At 54.1% G+C, this 23,069-nt stretch overlaps 1 protein-coding gene across 6 annotated transcripts in view; it reads left to right on the top strand.

The window, feature by feature from the left end:
- Positions 1–15,425, top strand: part of BCL11B (BCL11 transcription factor B) — a 92,400-nt gene extending 76,975 nt beyond the window's left edge. For all 6 annotated transcript variants that reach the window (XM_037130220.2, XM_037130222.2, XM_037130221.2 and 3 more), the window contains one exon: positions 8,583–15,425. In XM_037130220.2, the coding sequence (XP_036986115.2) occupies positions 8,583–10,624 (2,042 nt within the window). In that variant the 3' untranslated portion in view covers positions 10,625–15,425. The remainder of the gene's footprint in view (positions 1–8,582) is intronic.
- The last annotated feature ends 7,644 nt before the right edge of the window (positions 15,426–23,069 follow it).

The raw sequence follows: 23,069 nt of genomic DNA on the forward strand, positions 1-23,069 counted from the left end.
AGAGCCCCGAGAGTGGGAGGGGCTCCTCCCAGGATCCTTTAGCCCTGGGTTTGGCTGTGAGTGTGGGGGAGTGTGGACAGCCCTGCCATGGGACCCCTGGGAACGGGCTGGGCTGTGCCCCTGATGGAAGTCTCCTAGGTGTGCCCCTCTCGGCCCACATCTCCTATCCCCTCACCGGCCGTGACCGGCAGCGACCAGAACTTTCTCTTCTGTGCAGCTCAGATGTCCCGGCACCTTAGGCGGGGAGCCCCACCCTTCCTTTCCTCCTTGATCTGGGCAGGGGCCGTGTTCTCCCCGTGTCTGACTTGAACTCACCTCCACGCAGTCTCCCGCCTGCCTCCTGCGTAGGTGCCCTGAAGCCACTCAGCAGGTTCTGCTCTGCCTTAGAATCCTTTGCTTCCGCAGCTTAACCGGCCCCTCTCCAGCTCCTGACCCCCACCTGTGGCCTCCTGGGGAGAGGGGTCCGGGCCGATCCTCTGCCACAGCTCGCACCTGGTGCGCGGTGACTGGATGGCTGAGCGAGTGAGTGAAAGAAAGAGAAAGGCCTGTCCCTAGAGCATGTGGGGCAAGGTTAGCTCTGCTTGGGTTCACTCCCTTCCAGAAATGCCTTTTTTCTTTTGCTGGAAGCAGGATTCATGGGTATTCTCGGGCACAACTGGCGGTCTGGGGGACGTCAGGGCACAAGGTTGGGGCTTTGATGAAGGTGAAGGGTGTCCCGCCCCAAGGCGACTGCGGACAACTAAAGTGCCAACGACGTTCACCAGTCACGCAGACTGGGGTAGATGGACTGCCCACAAACACTTGGAGGCTAAGTGAGGTTTCTTTACTGTGTAAGGCCTCTTTATTCTCGGCCTGGAAACACAGGGCCAAGCCTGCAGCTGCCCTCACTGGCCAGCTCTCTGGCGTTCACGGTGCAGCTGGAACAATTTGCCGCAGCTGGTTCAGGTCCCTCCCCAGGGCCCTTGGTGGCGGCATTTGCGTCCCAGTGCAGGGGGTGGCCCGGTGTGTGTCTGGACTGAGCTGGGCCCTGGGCTCAGACTGGCTGTGTGACCTTGGGCCCCTCGCTTAACTGTGATGAGCCTTAGTTTCCTTTTTTTAAAACAAAATCTGGATGAACACCCGTTTCCCAGAGTTGCTGTGAGTGTCCATCTGGCACGTGCCAACATTGGCACATGCAAGTTGGATGTGAGTTGAACATACCAAAGTCAAGGGCTAAACAGACAATCCGTACAATGATCAGTGCCCAGCAGCGTTCTCAGAGTGCTATGGGAGGGGAGAGGGGTCACAGCCGGTCTGGGTCTAAGGAGGTGTGTTGCAGGCAGAGAAGGCGAGGCAGGCGCGCCAGGCTGGGCAGGTGACGGACGTGTGGAAGTCGAGAAGACGACCAGGGAGGGGTGGCTGACGCAGAGGCGGGCTGGGTCCTGTGGGCTGGGCACTGGGGGCTTCCTCAAGGACGGCAGCGGCCGCCTGCTCTGTGACCAGGGAAGGTTACTGGCCGACTGGCCGGCTGGCCCCTCTCCTGAGGTGGCTTAAAGGTGGGCAGTGTGGTCTGTCTGGGAGGAGCAGAAGAGCCTTGAGAGTGGGAGGGGCTCCTCCCAGGATCCTTTAGCCCTGGGTTTGGCTGTGAGTGTGGGGGAGTGTGGACAGCCCTGGACCCCGGAGTCACCTGGATCCCGGCAGAGGCTGTTGGCTCGCCGCCGTCTGAGGGCTTGGCATGCCGGGTGGGGCCTAAGCGGGGCTGTTTGCTGAGAGTGCCGAGCCGGAGCTGGCGGCGCTGGAGCTGCGTGGGTTCACCCAGACCCAGGCGGATGTCCTGGTCCCGAGGGTGATGACTTCTGTGATGCAGGCCACGGGGAGCAGACAGAACACACCGTTCACGCAGGCCACTGACACTCCTGCAGGCAGTGTGCTGGTGGCCCGAGTCACCAGCCCAGTGGACGAGATGGACGAGACTGGCTGGATCCCTGTCCTCCGGGAGCTTGGAATCCAGCCCAGACAATAAATTTTAACATAAATAATCCAAAGCCAATGATGTGGCCTTGAGCAACTCGCTTATGGTTTCCAAGCGTCCTTTATTGCTCCTGTAAATGGTCTCTGTGTGGAGTCCTGGCAAAGGTTAAAGAGGGTAATGTAAGTGAGAGGCTGGCATAGACCCCCGAATCCTGCCAGACCCCTGCGTTCTTCTTCCCGGCACCTTGAACTTCTCCCTAGCGGCACTACTGCTTTTCATTAGACAACTGAGCGGGCAGTTACCAGGTGTCCTGTGCTCGCTGCAACGTGAGCTGCATCCCTGGCTGCCCGAACAGGACCTGGAGGATCAAAGGTCCCCGGCCCCTACGTGTTCCTTGAATGGAGGAGAGGCAGGTGTGGTCCTTGCTCTCAGCAGGACGCAGGCTGCCACCTGGTGTATTCAGCACTGTCTGTCCTGGTGCCCCATGTCCCCTGGGATCCAGGGCTTGCCAGGAGGCAGAGGCACACCCTACTCGGCCCTGGCTACATGGAGGCAGAGTCTGGAGGGAGTGTGCGGGGATAGATTGCTAATGTCTGCTGCCAGCACAGGTGGACGTGAATGGGCCTTGCCAGTCAAGGCCGGCTCGGCACTCCATCACCTGGGGACTGGGCTGCTGCGATTTCTCCGAGTCATTGCCATCCTAGTGGACAGCAGCAGGTCTCCACAATTCAGGTGGCACGGGGGCCAGAAGCAAAGGTGAAACGCCAGGGTGTGCTCAGCTGCCCCACGCCCCACCCAGCTCTGTGAGCTGTTTTCCCTCAGTCAGGCTTTCATGAGTCCAGCGTAACATTCAGGAGCCGAGCTGGCTGTGCAGCCTCTGGGAAATCATTGTCTCTTCTGCTCCTCACTTTGCTCATCTGTGAAATGGTGCTGACGGCAGCTCTAACCCTGGGAGTTGTTGGGAGACTCCTGTGAGGTCAGGTGTGCTTAGCCGCGGTTCGGCTGGTGGGAGGGATTTAACAACGGTTCCTCGTTCTGCTGCCGCTAGGATTCCCCCATGCCGTGTCTCTCTGCAAGTCTGGACTTTGATGAACTGCATTCAGAACCAGCAGCCACGGTCAGAGATCTCCTGGACCTCTGTGTTCAAAAATAACACAGACACCAAACTTACAAAGGCCCCCCAGGTGGCCACTTGACATTTTCTCTCTGGGATCCTGAAAGAGCAGACAGTTTCTTTAAACTTTCTAAGAAGGGGCCTGGACAACTAAGGGGTAATAGTGATAATAATTATCCTTTATGAGGAAGGCTGGGTGGTGGGTCAGGGAAGCCAGCCCTTTCTTTGGACACTGGGCACCCCGAGGTGGGGGAGCAGGGAAGGTGCCTGCCACAGGGGACCCTGGGATCCTGCTTCCTGCTCCTGATCTGGCTGCCCGGTGTCTCGTGGCCCCTCCACCAGGTGCTGAGTGGCGTGTTGCCACCTGCAGGATCGGTCTTTCCGCGAACGGTCCCCCCTCCAGGAGCCAGGCCTGTGGGGGCCAGATCGGGTCCCACCACCGGACACTGGATGCCCTTCTGGGAGGGTACACAGAGGGTGGCGGGAAAACTCTCTCTCTCTTTTTCTGTCTCGGCTGTTTTCATTGCAAAACAGGCCCAGACAAGCGTCGAGGGAGTGACCCATCCTGGGTGGGGCTGTGTGCTGGTGGGTGGCCGATGGAGCCTGGGGTCCGGAGCCTGAGGAGGGGTGAGGCCCTACCCTTGCTGGCCGGGGGACTCTGAGCTTGGTCACCAGGAACGCAGTCCTTGCCTGGCCTCCCCCAGAGGCCTGGGAGCGGCTGGCCGTGGCCAGTGCACAAGGCAGTGCCAAACCCACTGTGAAGCACCCAGCTGGGGCCAAGGCCCAGCACCCACGGCCCAGCACCCACGGCCCAGAGGCAGGATCCTTGCTTTCACCTTTGGCCTTTGGAGGACAGTGGCAGCCTACGCCCCCCGCTCTGCTTGAGCTGGAGGTGGGGGCTCCGTGCTCCCTTTGAGCAGAGGGGAGCCGCTGTCCCCCGCAGCAGGACGCCCGTCCACCGTGTCCCTCGCCCTGAGGAGCAGGCCCGTTAAACTGGTACTCTCCGTGATAGCCTTCGGATGGAGTAATGCTAACTCAGGGAAGGGTGTGCTTTTCACTGGACATCCCCGGTACCTTTACTGGTATTATTAGAGTTACCGGCATAATGAGGAGGGGATTATGTAAACGCTCATTTAAAAAAACAACCAGCGTCACAGCAGAGGCCGGGCAGCATCTCATCGTAGGACTCCAGTCACCGTCTGCTTCCAGGCGGCACAGTAAAAAGTGATGTTTCCTCGACATTTGCAAGTGTCTGCTTTCCTGGAGCCTCCGACGCGTTAGGTGGGCTGCGTTAGAGTCCCTCCGGGGTTTTCTTACCTCCAGAGCCGCACAGAAAGACACCCCAGGAGCAGTGCTCGGTGTGAGCTGGGTCATGAAAAACAAATCACGCAGAGCCCGAACTGTAACGTCTGCGTAGGGATGACGTGCCCCTTGGTCCGGGGCATCCACACTCAGGGTCGCACCTGGTCCCTCGAGTCTGTTGTTCCCGTTCTACTGATGAGGAAATCCGGGCTCAGAGAGCGTAAGGGCTTGGTGGACGTCACTCTGCTGGGTATGGGGAGGTGTGAACCCACACTGCCATTTCACCCCCGGGAGACTGCAGAGAGGGTTTTGAACTTGACAGAAACACAGCGGGCCCCCTTTAGAGCCCGGAGGGCAGGGGAGTCCAACCTGTGGCCTGAGGGCTGCGTGCAGCTCAGGGTGGCCGTGCAAGCCGCCAACCCAAACTCCTGAGTTTGCTGAAAACACAATCAGATGTTTGTGGGATGACGCGTGGCAATGTATTTAATGTGTAGCCCAAGACAACTCTTCCTCTTCTGCTGTGGCCCAGAGGCGCCAAAAGGTCGGATGCCCCTGCAGCCAAGAAGACCTATCACAGCTTCTGCCAACTGCCATTAACAATGTCCGAGGAAGGGAGGAAGGAAGGGAGGAGAGAGGCGGGCCCTGGCTTGGAGCCACTCCATCTGAGCCCGATCAAGTGCTTCCACTGCAGCTGACATTTTTAGGTCCATCGGCCGAGTTTCACATAGGAAAATCGCTTCCTAACAATTGACCCAACAGGTTGCAACTTTAGCATTTTGTCTGGGGCCACCGGTGATGACCTCACCTCATGGAGACCCCTCTTCACCTGGGTGGGTGGGCCTGAGCTGTATGTGGCACAGGGTGGCAGCGAGGAGACCTCTGGTCTCGGGAAGGAGCGGGGGCAGCCCTGGGACCCAGGGTCTTCGGCTGCATGTACAAGTGGGCCGTCCGTGACGGTGTGTGCCATGAGTCTGAAATAGTGAGCGAGTGTCTGGATGGAACCACGTTCCCAGGGGCTCTCAGAGACTTTCTGACGTTGCTCACTTCTTAAAAGGGAGCAGCCCCGGTGCTCAAGGCCACTTCTAGAGAACCGTGACGTGGTGGCGTGGGAATGAGCCTTGCATTAAAAAAAGAAGGGAGGCCGAGTGCAAAGGGAGTTGCCTTGAGAGGGCCTTGGAGGGCTGGGAGGGTTTTTAAAAATCGGAAGCTGTCAGAGCCTGGGATGGCCGGCACCTGCAGAGATTGTCACCATTGCAAGGAGGGGAGCCTGGGGACCTGGGCAGTTTCGGGGTGCAGGAAAAGAAAGAGCTCTCCCCGGCACGGCAAGTGGCCCTGAAATCCGATTTGACGGAGACACCTGAGGGTGAATTACAGGCAGGTAACTTCCTCCCCAGGCTGCTCCCTGTTGGAGAGTTCTGAGTGTCTTCCCTCTTTTTTTTTTTAAAACAAAAAGTGTGCACACCCGAGCAGTTCGGAGCGTGTAGCTGCACGTTTCCCAGCAGCTGCCATTTTGAGTTTATTTTTTAAAAATGTTTTCATCGGCCATTTCGGCGGTAGTGCAACCTTCGTTCCTGACCTGCCTGGGAGTTCTGAATTTTCTCTTGCTAGCCACATTCCTCACCAGCTGTAGAACTTTCTAGAAAATGTGTGGCCAGCAGAACAAGAAACAGGAAGCGCTCTGAAGATACCCAAGGAAATGGAGAGGGCGGAAAGAGAGACTGGGTTGGGGGAGGGGGGTCCTCCTGAGAGGCACGGGGCCCCAGGGCAGCTGTGTGCCGTAACTCGCTGCGTGGGGCCGAGGTGAAGGGCAGAGAAGCATCCTTCAGCTTGAAGATCCATGACCTTGTGGGTGGCACTTCATTTGCCTTACTGGCTTCTGTGTCAGAAAGGGACTTTTATTTACCTGCTTCTTATTTATTACTTATTTTTCCTGCCTCACTGGGGAAGCGGGTTTGAGGGTAACTCGAACTGTGGCTTCTGGCCAGCTGTCCTGTGAGACTGTCAGAGATGCAGGGCTCTGGTCCCCACGCACAGCTGCTAATAGGCTGAGGCCAGGAGGTGGTGCGGCACTTTCTCTGCTGCTGAGTGGTATGCAGAGGGCTGGCGGCCGGCTGGGCTGCGGGTGAAACTCAGGCTGCCCAGAGACTTGGGAACACTGCCCCCTGCCCTCTGGCCCCGCCCCAGTGCTTTCCAGGTGGGTCAGATTCTCCTTGGGCCCCAGGGTGAGGAACTGAATTACCCAGACATACTGGGAGAAGGAAACTACCCAGGTGTCCTGGAGAAAGAAAACAGTGTCACTCACAAGTTCTCCTTGAGCCGTTTTTAAAAGTGGGGCCAGGCTGAACCTCGGAGCTCTTTTTCCCTTTCTGTCCTCCCTGCCCAGTGGTCTCCTCAGCACCACACACACAGACACAACAGAGGAGATGGCGGTCAAATGATCCTGTAGGACAGCAAACATGTAAGGCCTGCCCTTGGTGTCCAGACGCGGTGTGCTGGCCCTGGTGGTTCTTGTTCCAGGAGAGCTGATGCCCTGCCGCCCGGACGCACTGTGCTTCCCTGGGACATTGCTCGAATCACATGGTGGGGGAGGCCCTGGCCCCTTGGGAGTCGTCAGGCCTAACCGACCAGTATGGAATTCATGGCACATGGTCCCCGAGTCACTTGGTTTTCATTGCTAAGGGCGCAGCCCCCCCGAAATACAGTTCATGGGTTGAAAACAAGAAATAAACCTCTGCATGGCGTTTCACAAGTCCTCAAATGCATGGGGAGAGGCGAGATGAGGGGTGTCCTCTGGGCTCAGCCCCCTGCACCCAGGAACCAGCATTGGTCCCGGTCACCGGGGAGTCTGTGGCTGCTGCACGCCATCCGTGTTGAAATCTCCTCGGTGCAGGGGGGCTGGACGAAACCAGAGGGGTTCTTCAAGACCGGGACTGCGGTGTCTTGTTCCCTGCTCCTTCCCGGCCCGAGAGTACATCCGAGGGCAGCGGGCAGGGTCTGCCCGCGCCCGTCCCGTGTATGCGAAGCATCAGACAGGAGGAGGGCAGCCTTGAGATGGATTCTGGAGGACACGTGTGGACTCCATCTTATCATCGCTCCAGCGACGGATGGGACCTTGCCCTTTGACTCTGTGCGCTCTGTGTCCGCGGTGGCTGGCTCCCAATGTCACCAGAGCCATTCATCCTGATGCCCTGTCAGACTGGATCTTTCTTTCATTCAGTTAACATTCTGGTGAAGGACTTCATGTAGGCCGGAGGCCCCCACTCGCCCCCTCCTGGGGGGTCTGCGGAGGCTGGACCCCCCACAGTGGTTAGGGTGCAGGAGGCTGCGTGTGAGGCCATGGCAGGGCAGGCAGCTGTCACACAGCAGCCATCTTCATAACACGCTCGCTCCCTCCTGTCCCCACACATCCATGTTTAACTTGGACAGTGCTTTCTGCACCAGTGCCGGTGCTCGGACCTCTAGAACCTCCTGGAGCTAAAATCCCAAACGATGCAGGAGTATCAGTCATTTCTCTTTAAACAGTGTTTGCAAGGCGGTTCAGTTTGACCTGCGTTTTTAGAACTTCCTGGGATCGAATATTATCTTATCATTGGTGGTGCACAAACTCGGGGGAGGGGGGTGGTGGATCCAGGATTGCCTCCCAGGGGACATTTGGTAACGCCTGGAGAGATTTGATCCTACTGACTGGGGGTGAGGGGTGCTACTGGCTTCTAGTGGGCAGAGGCCAGGGATGCTGCGGAACATCCTAGCATGCACAGGGCAGCTCCATGACAAGGAATTACTGGGGTCTGAGTGTCAGTCATGCTGGGTTGACACCACGGCCCCGGCGTTGCCACGTGTGGCCTGGACCCTCCCTTACACAGTCCAAGCTGGACATCACTCCTGTTACTGGAACCAGATGTTCTCACAAGCACATCTCATCTGGCTTCGGAGGTAATGGGAATAAGGACACCTTTTCTTTTGGGGGGACAAACCAGGGTCTGCGGCATTAAAGGGCCCAGCTGAGGTCCTGTGGCAGGTCTGGGCTTTGCCAGGCAGGGCCTCCTGTCCACGTAGCAGCTGGAGCATGCACGGCGTGGCCGGAGGGTCTGGCACTCGGCACACAGGCCCGGGACTTGCAGATGCATGCTTTCGGGTCAGTGGTCCTGCAGTACACATGCCCCAGGCTGCATCTCACGCTCTCTTCTCTGCCTTTCTGTCTGTGTGTCTCCCCAGGTAAAGATGAGCCTTCCAGCTACATTTGCACAACATGCAAGCAGCCCTTCAACAGCGCGTGGTTCCTGCTGCAGCACGCGCAGAACACGCATGGCTTCCGTATCTACCTGGAGCCCGGGCCGGCCAGCAGCTCCCTCACGCCGCGGCTCACCATCCCGCCGCCACTGGGGCCAGAGGCCGTGGCCCAGTCCCCGCTCATGAATTTCCTGGGCGACAGCAACCCTTTCAACCTGCTGCGCATGACGGGCCCCATCCTTCGGGACCACCCGGGCTTCGGGGAGGGCCGCCTGCCCGGCACGCCGCCCCTCTTCAGCCCGCCGCCGCGCCACCACCTGGACCCGCACCGCCTCAGTGCCGAGGAGATGGGGCTCGTTGCCCAGCACCCCAGTGCCTTTGACCGAGTCATGCGCCTGAACCCCATGGCCATCGACTCGCCCGCCATGGACTTCTCAAGGCGGCTCCGCGAGCTGGCGGGCAACAGCTCCACACCGCCACCCGTGTCGCCAGGCCGCAGTAACCCTATGCACCGGCTCCTAAACCCCTTCCAGCCCAGCCCGAAGTCCCCGTTCCTGAGCACGCCGCCACTGCCGCCCATGCCCCCGGGCGGCACGCCGCCGCCCCAGCCTCCAGCCAAAAGCAAGTCGTGCGAGTTCTGCGGCAAGACCTTCAAGTTCCAGAGCAATCTCATTGTGCACCGGCGCAGCCACACGGGCGAGAAGCCCTACAAGTGCCAGCTGTGTGACCACGCGTGCTCGCAGGCGAGCAAGCTCAAGCGCCACATGAAGACGCACATGCACAAGGCCGGCTCGCTGACCGGCCGCTCCGACGACGGCCTCTCGGCCGCCAGCTCCCCGGAGCCCGGCACCAGCGAGCTGGCCGGCGAGGGGCTCAAGGCGGGCGGCGACTTCCGCCACCACGAGAGCGACCCTTCGCTGGGCCACGAGCCTGAGGAGGAGGACGAGGAGGAGGAGGAGGAAGAGGAGGAGCTGCTGCTGGAGAACGAGAGCCGGCCGGAGTCCAGCTTCAGCATGGACTCGGAGCTGAGCCGCAATCGGGAGAACGGTGGCGCTGGGGTGGCCGGGGTTCCAGGCGCGGCCGGAGTGGGTGGCGCGGCCAAGGCTCTGGCCGACGAGAAGGCACTGGTGCTGGGTAAGGTCATGGAGAACGTGGGCCTGGGCGCGTTGCCGCAGTACAGCGACCTGCTGGCCGACAAGCAGAAGCGCGGCGCCTTCCTGAAGCGTGCAGCAGGCGACACGGGTGACGACGACGACGCGGGAGGCTGTGGTGACGCGGGCCCGGGCGGCGCGGTCAACGGGCGCGGCAGGGGCTTCGCGCCAGGCGCCGAGCCCTTCCCGGGCCTCTTCCCGCGCAAGCCGGCGCCGCTGCCCAGCCCCGGGCTCAACAGCGCGGCCAAGCGCATCAAAGTGGAGAAGGACCTGGAGCTGCCGCCCGCCGCGCTCATCCCGTCGGAGAACGTGTACTCACAGTGGCTGGTGGGCTACGCGGCGTCGCGGCACTTCATGAAGGACCCCTTCCTGGGCTTCACGGATGCGCGCCAGTCGCCCTTCGCCACGTCGTCCGAGCACTCGTCCGAGAACGGCAGCCTGCGCTTCTCCACGCCGCCCGGGGACCTGCTGGACGGCGGCCTTTCGGGCCGCAGCGGCACGGCCAGCGGCGGCAGCACGCCGCACCTGGGCGGCCCGGGCCCCGGGCGGCCGAGCTCCAAGGAGGGCCGCCGCAGCGACACGTGCGAGTACTGCGGCAAGGTGTTCAAGAACTGCAGCAACCTGACGGTGCACCGGCGGAGCCACACCGGCGAGCGGCCTTACAAGTGCGAGCTGTGCAACTACGCGTGTGCGCAGAGCAGCAAGCTCACGCGCCACATGAAGACGCACGGGCAGATCGGCAAGGAGGTGTACCGCTGCGACATCTGCCAGATGCCCTTCAGCGTCTACAGCACCCTGGAGAAACACATGAAAAAGTGGCACGGCGAGCACTTGCTGACTAACGACGTCAAAATCGAGCAGGCCGAAAGGAGCTAAGCGCACGCGCGGTGGGCGCCCCGCACTTGTACAGTGGAACCGTTGCCAAGCGACAGAATGCTGACCTGACACTTGCCTCCGTGTCCCCGCCACTGAGCGCCCCGCGTGTCCCCGGGGCTCAGGGGGAGGCGGCCCTCCAACCTAACCTGTGTCTGCGAGGTCGGTTGTTAAAGGCAGTCAGAAAGGTGGAGCCTTTTAACTGTGCAATAATTTCTGTATTTATTGGGTTTTGTAATTTTTTTGGCATGTGCAGGTACTTTTTATTCTTCTTCTTTCTGTTGAAATTCCTTTAAAAGATTCTGTTGGGTATCCATCCCTTCTTCATTTTTTTTAACCCTGTAGTCGCCTGAGCAATGACTCGCAAGCAATGTAGAGGGGAAGCATATCTTTTAAATTATAATTTTGGGGGGAGGGCGCTGCTTTTTTGAAATCTAAGCTAAGCATGTGTAATTTCTTGTGAAGAAGCCAACACTTAAATGACTTTTAAAGTTGTTTACCTTTTTATTCCTTTTTTTTTTGTCCTGAGATAAAACGTGGCATGCATTTTTTTTGGGGGGGGCGATGTACAGCGGATAACAATCTTTAAAGTTGTAGCACTTTGTTTCGGAACCGGAGTGGGGATGTAGCACTGACGATGTCCTGAGTGACAGAGGCCTTCTCTGTGTGACTTCAGCCTTCCCATGAACGGCAGGAGGGGAACTCGGAGTGGCAGGGGAGGGGCCCAGAAACTCCGCACTGCCAATAAAATAAGAGTTTTTGAGGGCTCCTCGTGGAAATGGCCCAGAGGATTCTAAGATTGTGCATTACCAGCCCATACTCTCCCCTTCTTGAAATGCGGGTGCGCCCCGGGATGCCATCTTGGCTGCTTTGCTGTAGAACAGGCTAAATAAAATGGGCTGAGGGTACCTTTGGCGGGGTAGATGGAGGTGGCCTTCAGTGATACAGAAAGGAAGAAACCAGACGTGTTCTTTCGGGCTTCTTCTGGCTTGACAGCTTCTCTCTCTCTCTCTCTCCCTCTCTCCCCCTCCCTCTACCTCTCCCCCACCATGAAAATCCCACGACTTACGTTGCTACATGTGATAATTGGTTGATCATTTCTCAAGCAGACAAGTGCCCTGATGGTGAATTGAGGGAAGTGAGAGCTCTCATTTCATGCACACTGATGACATTGTAGAGGCAGGGGGGGAAGTCTTTCGAATTTCTGCTCCCTTTGACTGGAAGGGCAGGGGAAGTTCCATCCGAAGGTACCAGAGCTACTTCCCGATTTTTTTTTCTTCTATCCCATTCAGTTGGGAGGTACTAAACATCGGACTGTTGAGATTAGACATTTGAATTCTGTTGACCCGCACTTTAAAGCTTTTGTTTGCATTTAAATGAAATGGCTTCTAAACAAGAAATTGCAACATATTCTTCTCTTTGGCCCAGAGGTGGGTTAAACTGTAAGGGACGCTGAGACTGAGTGTCAGTGTTGCTAAGCATCCACAATACTGGCACTATAAAGAGCAAGATAAAACAGTAACTCATTGGACAGTTTTTCTACTGCCAATCGATCTGATGTGAGTGCCTTGAAAACTGATCTTCCTATTTCAGTCTCTTGAGACAAATGCAAACCTTTTTTTTTTTTGAAATGAAAAGACTTTTTTAAAAAGTAAAACAAGAAAAGTACATTCTTTAGACACAAACAAAGCCACATTTACTTTAAGTAAATTTTAAAATTCCTGGTTGAAGATAGAGGACATGAAAATGCCATAAGACCCAATCACGCGAAGAGACAAACCCAGCACAACCTTGGACATCCATTGCTATAGCTGCACGATCCTCAGCCCCGTTCTGTTTGTGGGACTGTGCTGCTCAGAGGTGGAGTGGAGGTGATTTACTGCTGAATTAAAACTCCAGTGACATGAGTTACAAGTTGATATCGTTGAATGAAAAACAAAACAACAACAACAAAAAAATTCAGGAACAATGGCTCATTTTTTTTCCTAAAGTTAAATTTAGTGCACTCTGTCTTAAAAATACGTTTACAGTATTGGATACATACAAGGGTAAAAAAAAATTGTGTGTATGTGTGTTGGAGAGATCTTTTTTTTTCAAAGTTTGCTTAATAGGTTATTAAAAAAAACGCCACAGTGGCTGCGTGTATATTGTTTTCTTTTGGTGACGGGGTTTTAGTATATATTATATATATTAAAATTTCTTGATTACTGTAAAAGTGGACCAGTATTTGTAATAATCGAGAATGCCTGGGCATTTTACAAAACAAGAAAAAAAAAACCTTTTTCCTTTTCCTTGAAAATGTTGCAGTAAAATTTAAATGGTGGGTCTATAAATTTGTTCTTGTCACAGTAACTGTAAAGTCGGAGTTTTAGGAAATTTTTTTCTGCCTTGGGTGTTGAATTTTTATTTCAAAAAAATGTATAGAAACTTGTATTTGGGGATTAAAAGGGGATTGCTACACCATGTAGAAAAAGTATGTAGAAAAAAGTGCTTAATATTGTTATTGCTTTGCAGAAAAAAAAATCACATTTCTGACCTGTACTTATTTTTCTCGCCCCACCGCCCTCTGGAATGGATATATTGGTTGGTTCATATGATGTAGGCACTTGCTGTATTTTTACTGGAGCTTGTAATTTTTTAACTGTAAGCTTGTCCTTTTAAAGGGATTTAATGTACCTTTTTGTTAGTGAATTTGGAAATAAAAAGAAAAAAAACAAAAACAAACAGGCTGCCATAATATATTTTTTTAATTTGGCAGGATAAAATATTGCAAAAACAATTTGTATGTTGAGTCCTATTGTACAGGAGGAAAAGGGTTGTTTGACAGCCTTTGAGGGAGAGACAGAAGGGAAGCAGTGAAATGCTTTGGTTCACAAGTCATTTTAGTTGTACATATTTTTGATGGAATTGGCCCGTGCAAAGGAATGTGGGAGCCGGGCTTCCCCCTGCACGCAGCTGAACCTTGCACCAGGGCTCCCTGGGGTGGCCGCGGCAGCCCGGATGGGAAAGCCCTGATTTGTGACGAGCGGAAATGTCAGTTTTGTAAAGGTGTCGGTAACATCTCACAGAGCCCCCAGTGCTCTCACAGGCCATCTGTAAGAAGTCAGCTGCAGAGCGAGTCAGTGGGCATCTCTCTTCACCGTCCCTGTGGTGGCCGTAGCCACCACCACCACCACCACCACCACCACCTCTCCTGCCCTTAAGAGCAGAAAGAAATGCAAACCGAGCTTTCTTGAGCCCTTGACAAGACATTAAACAAACAAAGAATGTAACAAAAGGAGCTGGCCTATTAGCTAGGCACAGACAGCGCAATCTGCTGCTGACCCCAGCGCAAACTGGATTGTGGGAGGGCGTCCCCTCGCAACCGAGCTCTTTCATTCCACGGAGAGCCTTGGCCTGTTGTCTTTCTTACCTGCTCTGCAGCTTTCCTCTCCCAAACCTGCGTTCCGTCTGTTTCCGAACGCCTGGGCCCTGGGGTGAATTCCGTGCCTTGCCGCCTCTCTCTTTCCTCGTGTTTCCTCTCCATCCTCCAGCCTCTGTCGCTCCTACATCTGTTCCTTTCATTTTCATTTAATTTATTTCCTTTCTCCCCTCCCTGTCCCTTCCCTACTTTTTTTTTTTTTTTTTTGTGAAGCCAAGTAGCTTTAAGATTATAAAGTGGTAGTTTTTTCGATGAGGGAATAATACATTAAAAAATACCTATATCAGGAAGCCATTTTTTAATTTCAGGAACTGTAAGAAATCATTATTTCAGGTGATGGAAGTCTAACCAAGCATCCTTTTGGGCAATTCTTGACCAAATGCAGAATCTCTCCTCTGGGGCCTTCTCTGTGTCATTGGCTCTTTCCTCCCGGCCACTAACTTTTGCTAAAGTGAGAAGAAGGGGGAGGGGGCAGGAGATGAAGCTAAGATGTCAGCTTCCTGCCTGCTTGACCCCAAGACCCATGGGTCACCCTGGTAAGGTGCCCCAAGGGCCTCCAAGGTGACCCTTCTGCAGTAAACGCAGCCAGCTCTTCCCTGCTCACACCAAGTCACCCGAATGCCAGGACTAAGCCATCCTAAAGCACAAAGATTGTGTCTCCGTCCACCGACGGCAGAGGAAAGAGCATTTTGCTTCTCTTTCTCGTGTAAAAAGCCAACACTCCAGCAGATGACCCGCTGGGAGAGGCCCCAGCCTGGTGTCTACACTGCCACAACTCTGTTCCAAGTTGCCCCCCCGCCCCTCCCGTTGGAACCTGCCACTTGCCATGAGAGGGAGGGTCTTTCGTGGGGGAGAGGAGGAGGCTGAGCTGTAAGGAAAATGTGAAAAGTCAAGGGAATCAGCCTTTTACCCCGGTCCCAAGGGCCAGCCAGTGGAGGTCGCGTCGAACACAGGCAGCCCCGTGACTCGGTGCTCTCGGATCTCAGCGCTGCAAGGCAGAGTTCCGTTGCTTTCAGTTGTGTTGGCCAGGCCAAACATTTTTATTACCTTTTCTATTCCTTATTGTATGAGCTTTTGTTGTTTACCTGGAGGTTCTGTCTTTTACTACAAGTTTGGAACTATTTATTATTGCTTGGTACTTGTGCTCCGTTGAGAAAACGGGCACTTTTTTTTTTTTAAATTGTGGATAAAATGTTGAGATGACGGGAGGTCATTTCAATATGGCTTAGTAAAATATTTATTGTTCCTTTTATTCTGTGTACCAGATTCTGGGCCTCTTTTTCCCCTTAATGTCACGATGTTGAGTTCAGCATGTGTCTGCCATTTCATTTGTACGCTTGTTCAAAACCAAGTTTGTTCTGGTTTCAAGTTATAAAAAATAAATTGGACATTTAACTTGATCTCCAAACCTTGTCCTTTTCTGTGTCTTTTAAGGGTGGGGGAGGGACAGCTTATTTCTGAGGGCGACTTGGAGGTCTTTCTCCATTTTCCTCCTGACCCAAGCCCTCCTGCTTGTATCTGGGGGGACAGGAAATAATGGCATGAGCGTGGGACAGATTTCTTTATTTACTCCCGTCAGCCAGCGCGATTTAGAGTGGAGGTCCTCGGTCCTGGCTGGACACTGGAATCAGCTGGGAGCTCTGGAGAACCTCAGTGCCCAGGCCTCACCCCAGCCCAGTTTCCATCGGGACCTCTGGAGCTGGGACCCAGGCATCAGGGACTGTGAAAGTGGTCCAGGTGGTTCCCGTGCACAGCCAGGCTTGCAAACAAGTGGTTCAGAAGAAAACACCGAGATGGACAAGTCTCAGGTCAAGTCTCGGGCTCACGTTGCCCAAACACCCAGTGAGAGCCCTGGGCGAGGCATCCAGGGGCAGGTGGGAAGGGAGGAGGCAGAGGCCCAGCGTGGCTCTGCGCCCCGAAACAGGTCCCCTTGGGTCTCTGGCGTGCAGAGCCTGGGTGCTGGGCCAGACAGCACCTCCAGGCACCATGAGAGGTCACAGATCACATAGGAAGACTGCTTTCCCGCCCTGTGTTTGAGGTCAGCGGTTTTCAACACTTTTCATCGCACGACACACGTAAAGATGGTGATCACTAAAATTGGGTGGCACAGCAAAAATACATTTTTACTGATCTGACCAAAAAATAAGTACAATTTCGATTCACTCACTCAGGACAGCTATTGTGTCGACAGTCTAAGGGAAAAGAGGTCAGTGCCCCTGACTAAATGGTCGGGTATTGCATGTTTTAAAATGTCTTGCTGCCCCCTGCTTGAAGATCGCCCTTGTGGATGTCAACAGATTTGAGGAAACTTCCTTTGGGGATAATGTCACTTATTCAGAGGAGGAAGAAAGGTCTTCCAGAAGGAAATAGGCTCAAACTCGGTTTCTCCCAGTCCTGGGACCGGAGCCGCAGACGGGATGGAGACGGAACCGGCCGTGTGCTGTCGGGTATCAGCCACGCAGGTACCTTAGATTTCCTCCCTGGGTGTGAGTGAGCCCACCGCTGAGCGCGAAGCGATCAAAGACCCCTGGGGTCCTGACCCCTCCTCTCGTGTTTCCTGCTCATAAAGCACAGAGCACATTTCCCTCAAGTCAGTTTCTGCACATTCACAGGGCACCAGCCACGAAGTACACACCGAACTAGGCAGCCCGAGAACCTTGGTGAGGAGACCTGGCAAAACACAAAAACACCACACCCTGCTTGCTAAGGTGTTTTGTGGGTTCTGCCCACAGAGATGATGTCCCCCTTTTGTTCTGTCTTCACCCTGCTCTCCCAAGACCATATCCAACCACTGGAGGAAAGGAGGTGGGATTTGAACCCCAGCACCCCCAATGGAGTTGGTGCCATTCAGGAAAGACCTGCCCTGTCCCGGAGCAGGAGCTCCCAGCCAGGAATTCTCTTCTTCTCCTCCGCAGGTCCTGATCTCCAAGTCTTTCCCTAGCTGGCTTTAAAATGCTGTGTCTGTGCCTTTCCCAGCCCAGAAAACGGGGCAAATAGCAGAACTGAAGAACCTGTTGTCTTCTCCCATCTAAGCAGTAACCAGGCCCGGCCCTGCTTAGCCTCCGAGATCAGACGAGATTGGGCGCGTTCAGGGTGGTGTGGCTGTCGACTGCCCTGTTGTGTTCTGATCTGAATGCACAGCGGTGCGCTCGTTTGGGGAAGACTGTGTCTTCGGGTTGGGGAACAAACACCTAGACTCAGGTTTCTCCCATCCAAGTACTAACCAGGCCCGACCCTGCTTAGCTTCCGAGATCAGATGAGATCGGGCGCGTTCAGGGTGGTATGGCCGTAGACTAGACTGAGGTCTCCAGTTGCTTGGGACGAGTGTGTAAACGCTAGTGAGTGCCTGTCATTTACACTTAGAGCCTGTCCCTTTCCCCTGTCCTTTGAAGAAGGCCAAACTTGGGGGTCACCGGCAGGGCCAAGGAGAGGCTCGGTTCAGTTCCGTAGCTCTGTGACTTCAGGTCAGTCCTTCCCCTTGCTGGGCCTCAGTTTCCCCGTTTGTGTAATGGACAGGGAGGTGATTGGAAAGGACTCGATCCTCCTTCAGGTCACTGGGCTCGGTGAGCGCATCTGCCACGTGGGAACAAATGATGAAACTGGATGGGAGTGTTAACATCAGCAATGTCCCTATTTGGATTACAAAAACCGGGGTGAGAATAGGTTCTTGAACAAACACCCCCATGTTGTTGCTGGTTGTAACTCAAAGTCTTCAGCCTCCTCAAGAGTCACAGGGCGCCCGCCTTTTCCAGACACCCCCAGTCCTGGTGGGGGGCCAGCAGAGGTGGCTGTTGCCTTCCCCACTCCTGAGCTGGAAGTTCAGCAATTAAAGCTAGAAAATATCCCCTTCTGCTTAGGAGATAAAACCAGATGAGGAGAACTTTTTAAATGTTAATGTGATGAAATGTGTAATGAAACTCATGTAACTTTCAAACCGGGGAGAATGAAAATTCCTGCGTGCAGGTGAAGTCTTGAGTTGTTAATTGCCCGCACGGCATAACCTTCAAAACAATTTAATGGGATTCTAGCTGCAGACCATTTAGGGTGCTCCAAAGATGTCGAAACAGGCTGAGCTCAGAGGCTTGTTTAATTCCCAAAGTGAAGGCTGAGCTGGGTGTTGGGCCCGGGCGCACAGGCGCGTCTTGGGCCCGGTCTTTGCTCTCACAGAGCCCCTTGTTCAGTAGGAGCAGCGCACGAAGGAGAACAGACCACAGGAGGGGGCGGTGTGGGCAGCGAGAGGATCCCGGGGCCTGGAGCAGCTGATCTGCCGGGGAGAGGGGTGATTAGGGAGCTTGCTGCTCCGTGAAAGGAGAGTCAAGAGTCACTTGGGAGACGAGGACAGGAGGGGGAGACGGCCTGTCCTGCAGAGGGTATGACATGGGAAAATGCATGGATGTGGGACAAGCACAGTGAAGCAGAATCCTGGAGGTGGGTGGGACTCTTAGAAGTCATCAAGTGCCATTCCACCCAATTAAGGATGCTCTCCCAAACCCTAATGTATAACGTTTCTATCTGTCCATCCATCCATCCACCCATGTACCCATCCATGTATCCAGCCACCTATCTATCCATTCATTCATCCATCCATTCACAAGTTGTTCATTTACTAAGCATTTAGCGAAGGCCTATGCTCTGTCACAGACTCGGCCAGGAGGTTACAGATCAATAAGACTCGCACCTGCCCTCCAGGGGTTTGCCTTTCAGTGGGCACGAGGGACGTGTATCCATAAATTCAGGTCTTTATCCTCTTAACTACCCTGAAGTTCTTACTTAGTGCCCCCCATTCCCTGGCCTTGGAGCTCGTGCCCTGGGGTGACTCCCGAGGAGCCAGGGAGGCTGTCAAGGGCCAGACAGCAGGGCTCTGTCCTTCAGATGGGAGCCCCAGGGTCCAGCGGGAGCTGGGAGGGGACACCATGTCCTTCCTCACAGGTTAGGAAACCCAGTCCTCGCCCCATTGTGTCCGTCGCCATCCACACTGGTCTCTGTCCCTGTGGCTTAGTTCTCACAGGCTGTAATGAAAACATACTTGTGTTTCTGGATCCTTTATAATTAAAAACGTAAAGCAAAGACTTGTCCAATTTAGGGCACACCTCAGGGTGTGAACCCAGGGGTGCTGGTTAGAGGAAGTGAGTGGTTGCTTCCCATGTCCAAACTCTGAGATATGGTAATGATGCGGCCATGTCACTCACGGGGCAGGGCACATATAACTTTTTTGGGGGTGGGGGCTCTGAATGCACTGCAGGATAAAGTTTCCAAAGGGTGGGCCAGTCTTCCGGCAAAGCAAAGAGCTCCTCGCCTTCCCTCCTCCCTTCCACTGACAAGCAGGCACTAAGCATCGCCTCCTTGTCCTGTGTGCGGTGTGGAAGCCATTGTGAAGACCCAAGGAGTGAGTAAGAGAAAGAAAGAAGAGGTGAACCCAGAGGACACTCCCAGACCCCAGCCGCCTTCAGCACTCAGCATGACCCAGCCCCTCGGCTTGCGTTTGGAGGTTCATCATAAATACTGGATTGTGTTATCACCTGCCATCAGTGGTCATTTCTGGGGCTGGCCACAACAAGAGTCATCATCACCTTGTCGTCTTCTCTCAAACAGAAGAGCGATAAAGGCGTTTTCTGCTGTGTTGGTCTGATGCGCCCTGGGTGTCAGTTTTATGGGCTTGGTTCCATCAGTCCAAGTTCTCCGGTGTCTCGAAGGCTCTCACGGACCTGACTCCTTGGTGGCTCGTGATTTCAGATTGTGAGCTCATCCTCGTGGGTTCCCCCTCTGGGCGAGGCCGCTGAGTTCTGGTGATAAAAATGCCCTTCAGAGCACGTTCTCGGCTGCGTCTGTGGAGCCCAAGGGCTGCCATTGTTCTAGACAGAGAGTGTAGGCCTGGATCCCACACACGCTTGGCTCTCGGCAGGCCACGCTTCTGCAGCCCTCCAAAATCCAGGCTCTGCGCCCAGGGGCTCCACTGCAGGTGCCCAGCCTCACGTGCACGGACGCCAGACGCTAGTTCCCAGGTTCCTGTTTCGTCCGTGGGTCTGCGGCCCGGGAGCTGTGCAGTCTGTGCTCACCACTCAGCCTTCCATTTGTCTGGCTGTCAGGGCTTCCTTTATGTTTGAGTTTAGACACACACACAGTACATACAACTATATGTTGGGTTGGCCAGAAAGTTCGTTTTTTCCCCCCAAATGATGGCTCTAACCGTGCTTAGTTGTCTTTAATGTCATTGAAAACAATTTTGTTAGATTGTATTGTGACAGCTGTCATGTCAGCATGCATTTAAAAACTTACCAAAGCTGGCGAATTTTTGTATAGCCATTTTAAAATTGAATGGAAGAAAATGCGCAAAATTTTCAGTGTATTGTGCTTTATTATTTCAAGAAAGATAAAATGCAACTGAAAAGCAAAAAAAGCTTTGTGCAGTGTACAGAGAAGCTGCTGTGACTGATCACACACGACAACAAAAGTGGTTTGTGAAGTTTTGTGCTGGAGATTTTCTCTAGAAAATGCTCCATGGTGGGGGAGAGCAGTTGAAATTGATATCAGTCAAATCAAGACATTAATTGAGAACAATCAACATTCTACCATGTGGATGATAACCAGCATACTCAAAATATCCAAATCAATGAAGTTATTGCTGAAAGTGAAAAATGGGTCTTTTATTTTACAGGAAAAATGAAAAAGACTTTTTAGCCAATCCAGTACCATTACTATACATATCATATAAATATATACTATATAAATATATAATATATAGTATGCAAATATATAACACATAAATATATAACTATAATCAACTATATATTACTAGTTTTATAGTTCTATACATAAACAACTATATTGTTATATATGCATATTTTTATATATATATAGTTATGTGTGTGTTTGTATAGCAGTATAACAAGTGCTTGACATTTTATTTATCTGGAAATCTTATCCACGATTTCTAGGATTTAGCATTGGAAAATAAATGTTTCTCTTGATAAGTTAGTGTGTTTCATGTTGTAGCTGAACCATGTAATCATGTAACTTGTTGCATTTCCCTTTTTGCCACAACTGCCAGGGAGCTCACTGTTAAATTTAATGTTTGATCATAGTATCCCCATTAGTTTGAGATTTTAAAAGAGGATTTTTCCTCTCCACTATTTTTGCTTTTCTGTTTTGGCAACCTTATTGTGTATTTGATCTCACTGTGAGCACCCAGGACTCTTTAGAAGACGGTAGGGCAGAGAATTAAGTAGCGAGACAGCTCCCTCTGCCCATGAAGCCATCCCAGGACACGCTGCCCACGCCACTCGGCTCTCTCCGGACTCCGCTGTGTCCGATTCCCTGTCTAGGAGCAGTCGGGGTTGCCTTGCCACGGCTCTGCCGTTGCCACACTGTACTGCTGAAAAAAGCTGTGTGATCTGCTTTACCTTCTTATGAACTTGCCAACTTTAGTGCACTGAGGAGAATATGGAATTTAGAATTGGATGCACTTGAGGCCAAGCAGGCACCTCCACTCTGCCTCTTCCTGGCTAAAGCCCTGATGTCTGCAATTCCTCAGCCTCGGTTTGCTGATCTGCAGTTTGGACGGGTCTGTGCATCTCAGAGCTGCTTCCGGAATCAAACGGGAAGATCAGAGCACCTGGGACGTGAAAGGTGCCCACCAAAATTCCAGTTGAGATTTTAATCTTTCCTTTTCCACTGTGCTCCCAAGTTCCTAGCTAGTCCTTACCCCTACTCCACCTCCTTGCTTCCTGCTTCCTACCCCCGGCAGCCCACACAGTGAGGGGGACCCAGCCTCTCACTTGCCTTGCCATGCTCAGTGGACTCGGCGAGGCTCATTCCATCCTGCCCCGCCCCCCACCCCCCCACCGTGTGCTCCCCGGGGAGCCTGGCCTGGCCCAGCCCGGAGACACCCACTTGGCACAGCCCTGAGCACCTGGCAGCTGGGCAGGGGGTGGCTGGCCTGTGGGGAGGGGCCAGCTCTGGGGGTGGGGTGCTGATCTGGCTTGGTCTGCCCCTCACTTGAAGAGCGGGCGTTGGAAGGCCTGGCAGATGGGAGTGACTCATGTCACGTGGCCCCCTTCTGTTTTCTGATCTCTTTCTCTGGCTCCACCCTCTCTCTCCCTCCACTTTCGCTGTCTGTCTCTGAGTCCCCCTGGCCTCTCTCTCCAGTCACTTTCTCCCTCTCTCCTTGCATGCTCGTGTGTCCTTTACTGCCTGTCCCCTGCTCCCCGACCCCCCTGCAGGCTTACACCCAGTGCTGCTGCGAGCACCTCTCTGGGCAAAGACGCTGGTTCTCCCTGCCCAGGACCCACCCCGGGCCATTCTGAGGGCTCTAGGGAGCTGCGACCCCGTCCGGAGGCCTGCTGCCTCCAGGAGAGAGGCCCCCAGGGTCCCCGAAGATGGGGAACCCGAAGGCCTGGTTGGTCTGGTAGTCCCCACACTTTCACTAGTAAAAGACTTGTCCACCAGCTTCCTACATGAGGATTCCTGGTCTTGCGGCTCAGAGGTTCTGAGGCAGTAGGTCTGAAGCGGGGCCTGGAATACGCTTTTTAAACACAAATTCAGAGAAAGTCTGAGGCAGGGGTTTCCTGGGCCACATGCAAGATGCCTCATGTGGGTTGAAGGATGCTCCTGTGCACGGCCCGCCTGTCCCCTGCTGCGTCTCTGTCACCTCCAGCCTCTGACTCCTTTCCACCCTCTTTCCCTGCAAGCTGGAGTGGATGAGCCCGCCCTGCTGCATGACAGCGGGGGTGGGGGGTGGTTAGTGGGTGACACGGGGCGGGGGGGGGGCGGGGAGGTTCCGAAGAGCTTTCACATCAGCAGTGACGGCTGCGTTAGGTAAAGCACCAAGGGAGTGATGGCGACCCCTGGTCCACCTCATCTTCCCCCAAGTGTCCCTCAGAGGATGTCCCCTGCCCCCGGGGACAATGCAGGCCCTTCCCCAAGCTGTTCCCTCCTTTGGACATACCTGTTCCCTCCCATCTAAACTTTAGGGACCTATTGTTCAGGGCCATCTCCTGCCCCATCTCTTGGACCTTCCTGCACTCCAGA

The sequence above is a fragment of the Artibeus jamaicensis genome, unplaced genomic scaffold, assembly GCF_021234435.1.
Source record: "Artibeus jamaicensis isolate MK-2021 breed Jamaican fruit bat unplaced genomic scaffold, CSHL_Jam_final contig_444, whole genome shotgun sequence".
Classification (NCBI taxonomy): domain Eukaryota; kingdom Metazoa; phylum Chordata; class Mammalia; order Chiroptera; family Phyllostomidae; genus Artibeus; species Artibeus jamaicensis.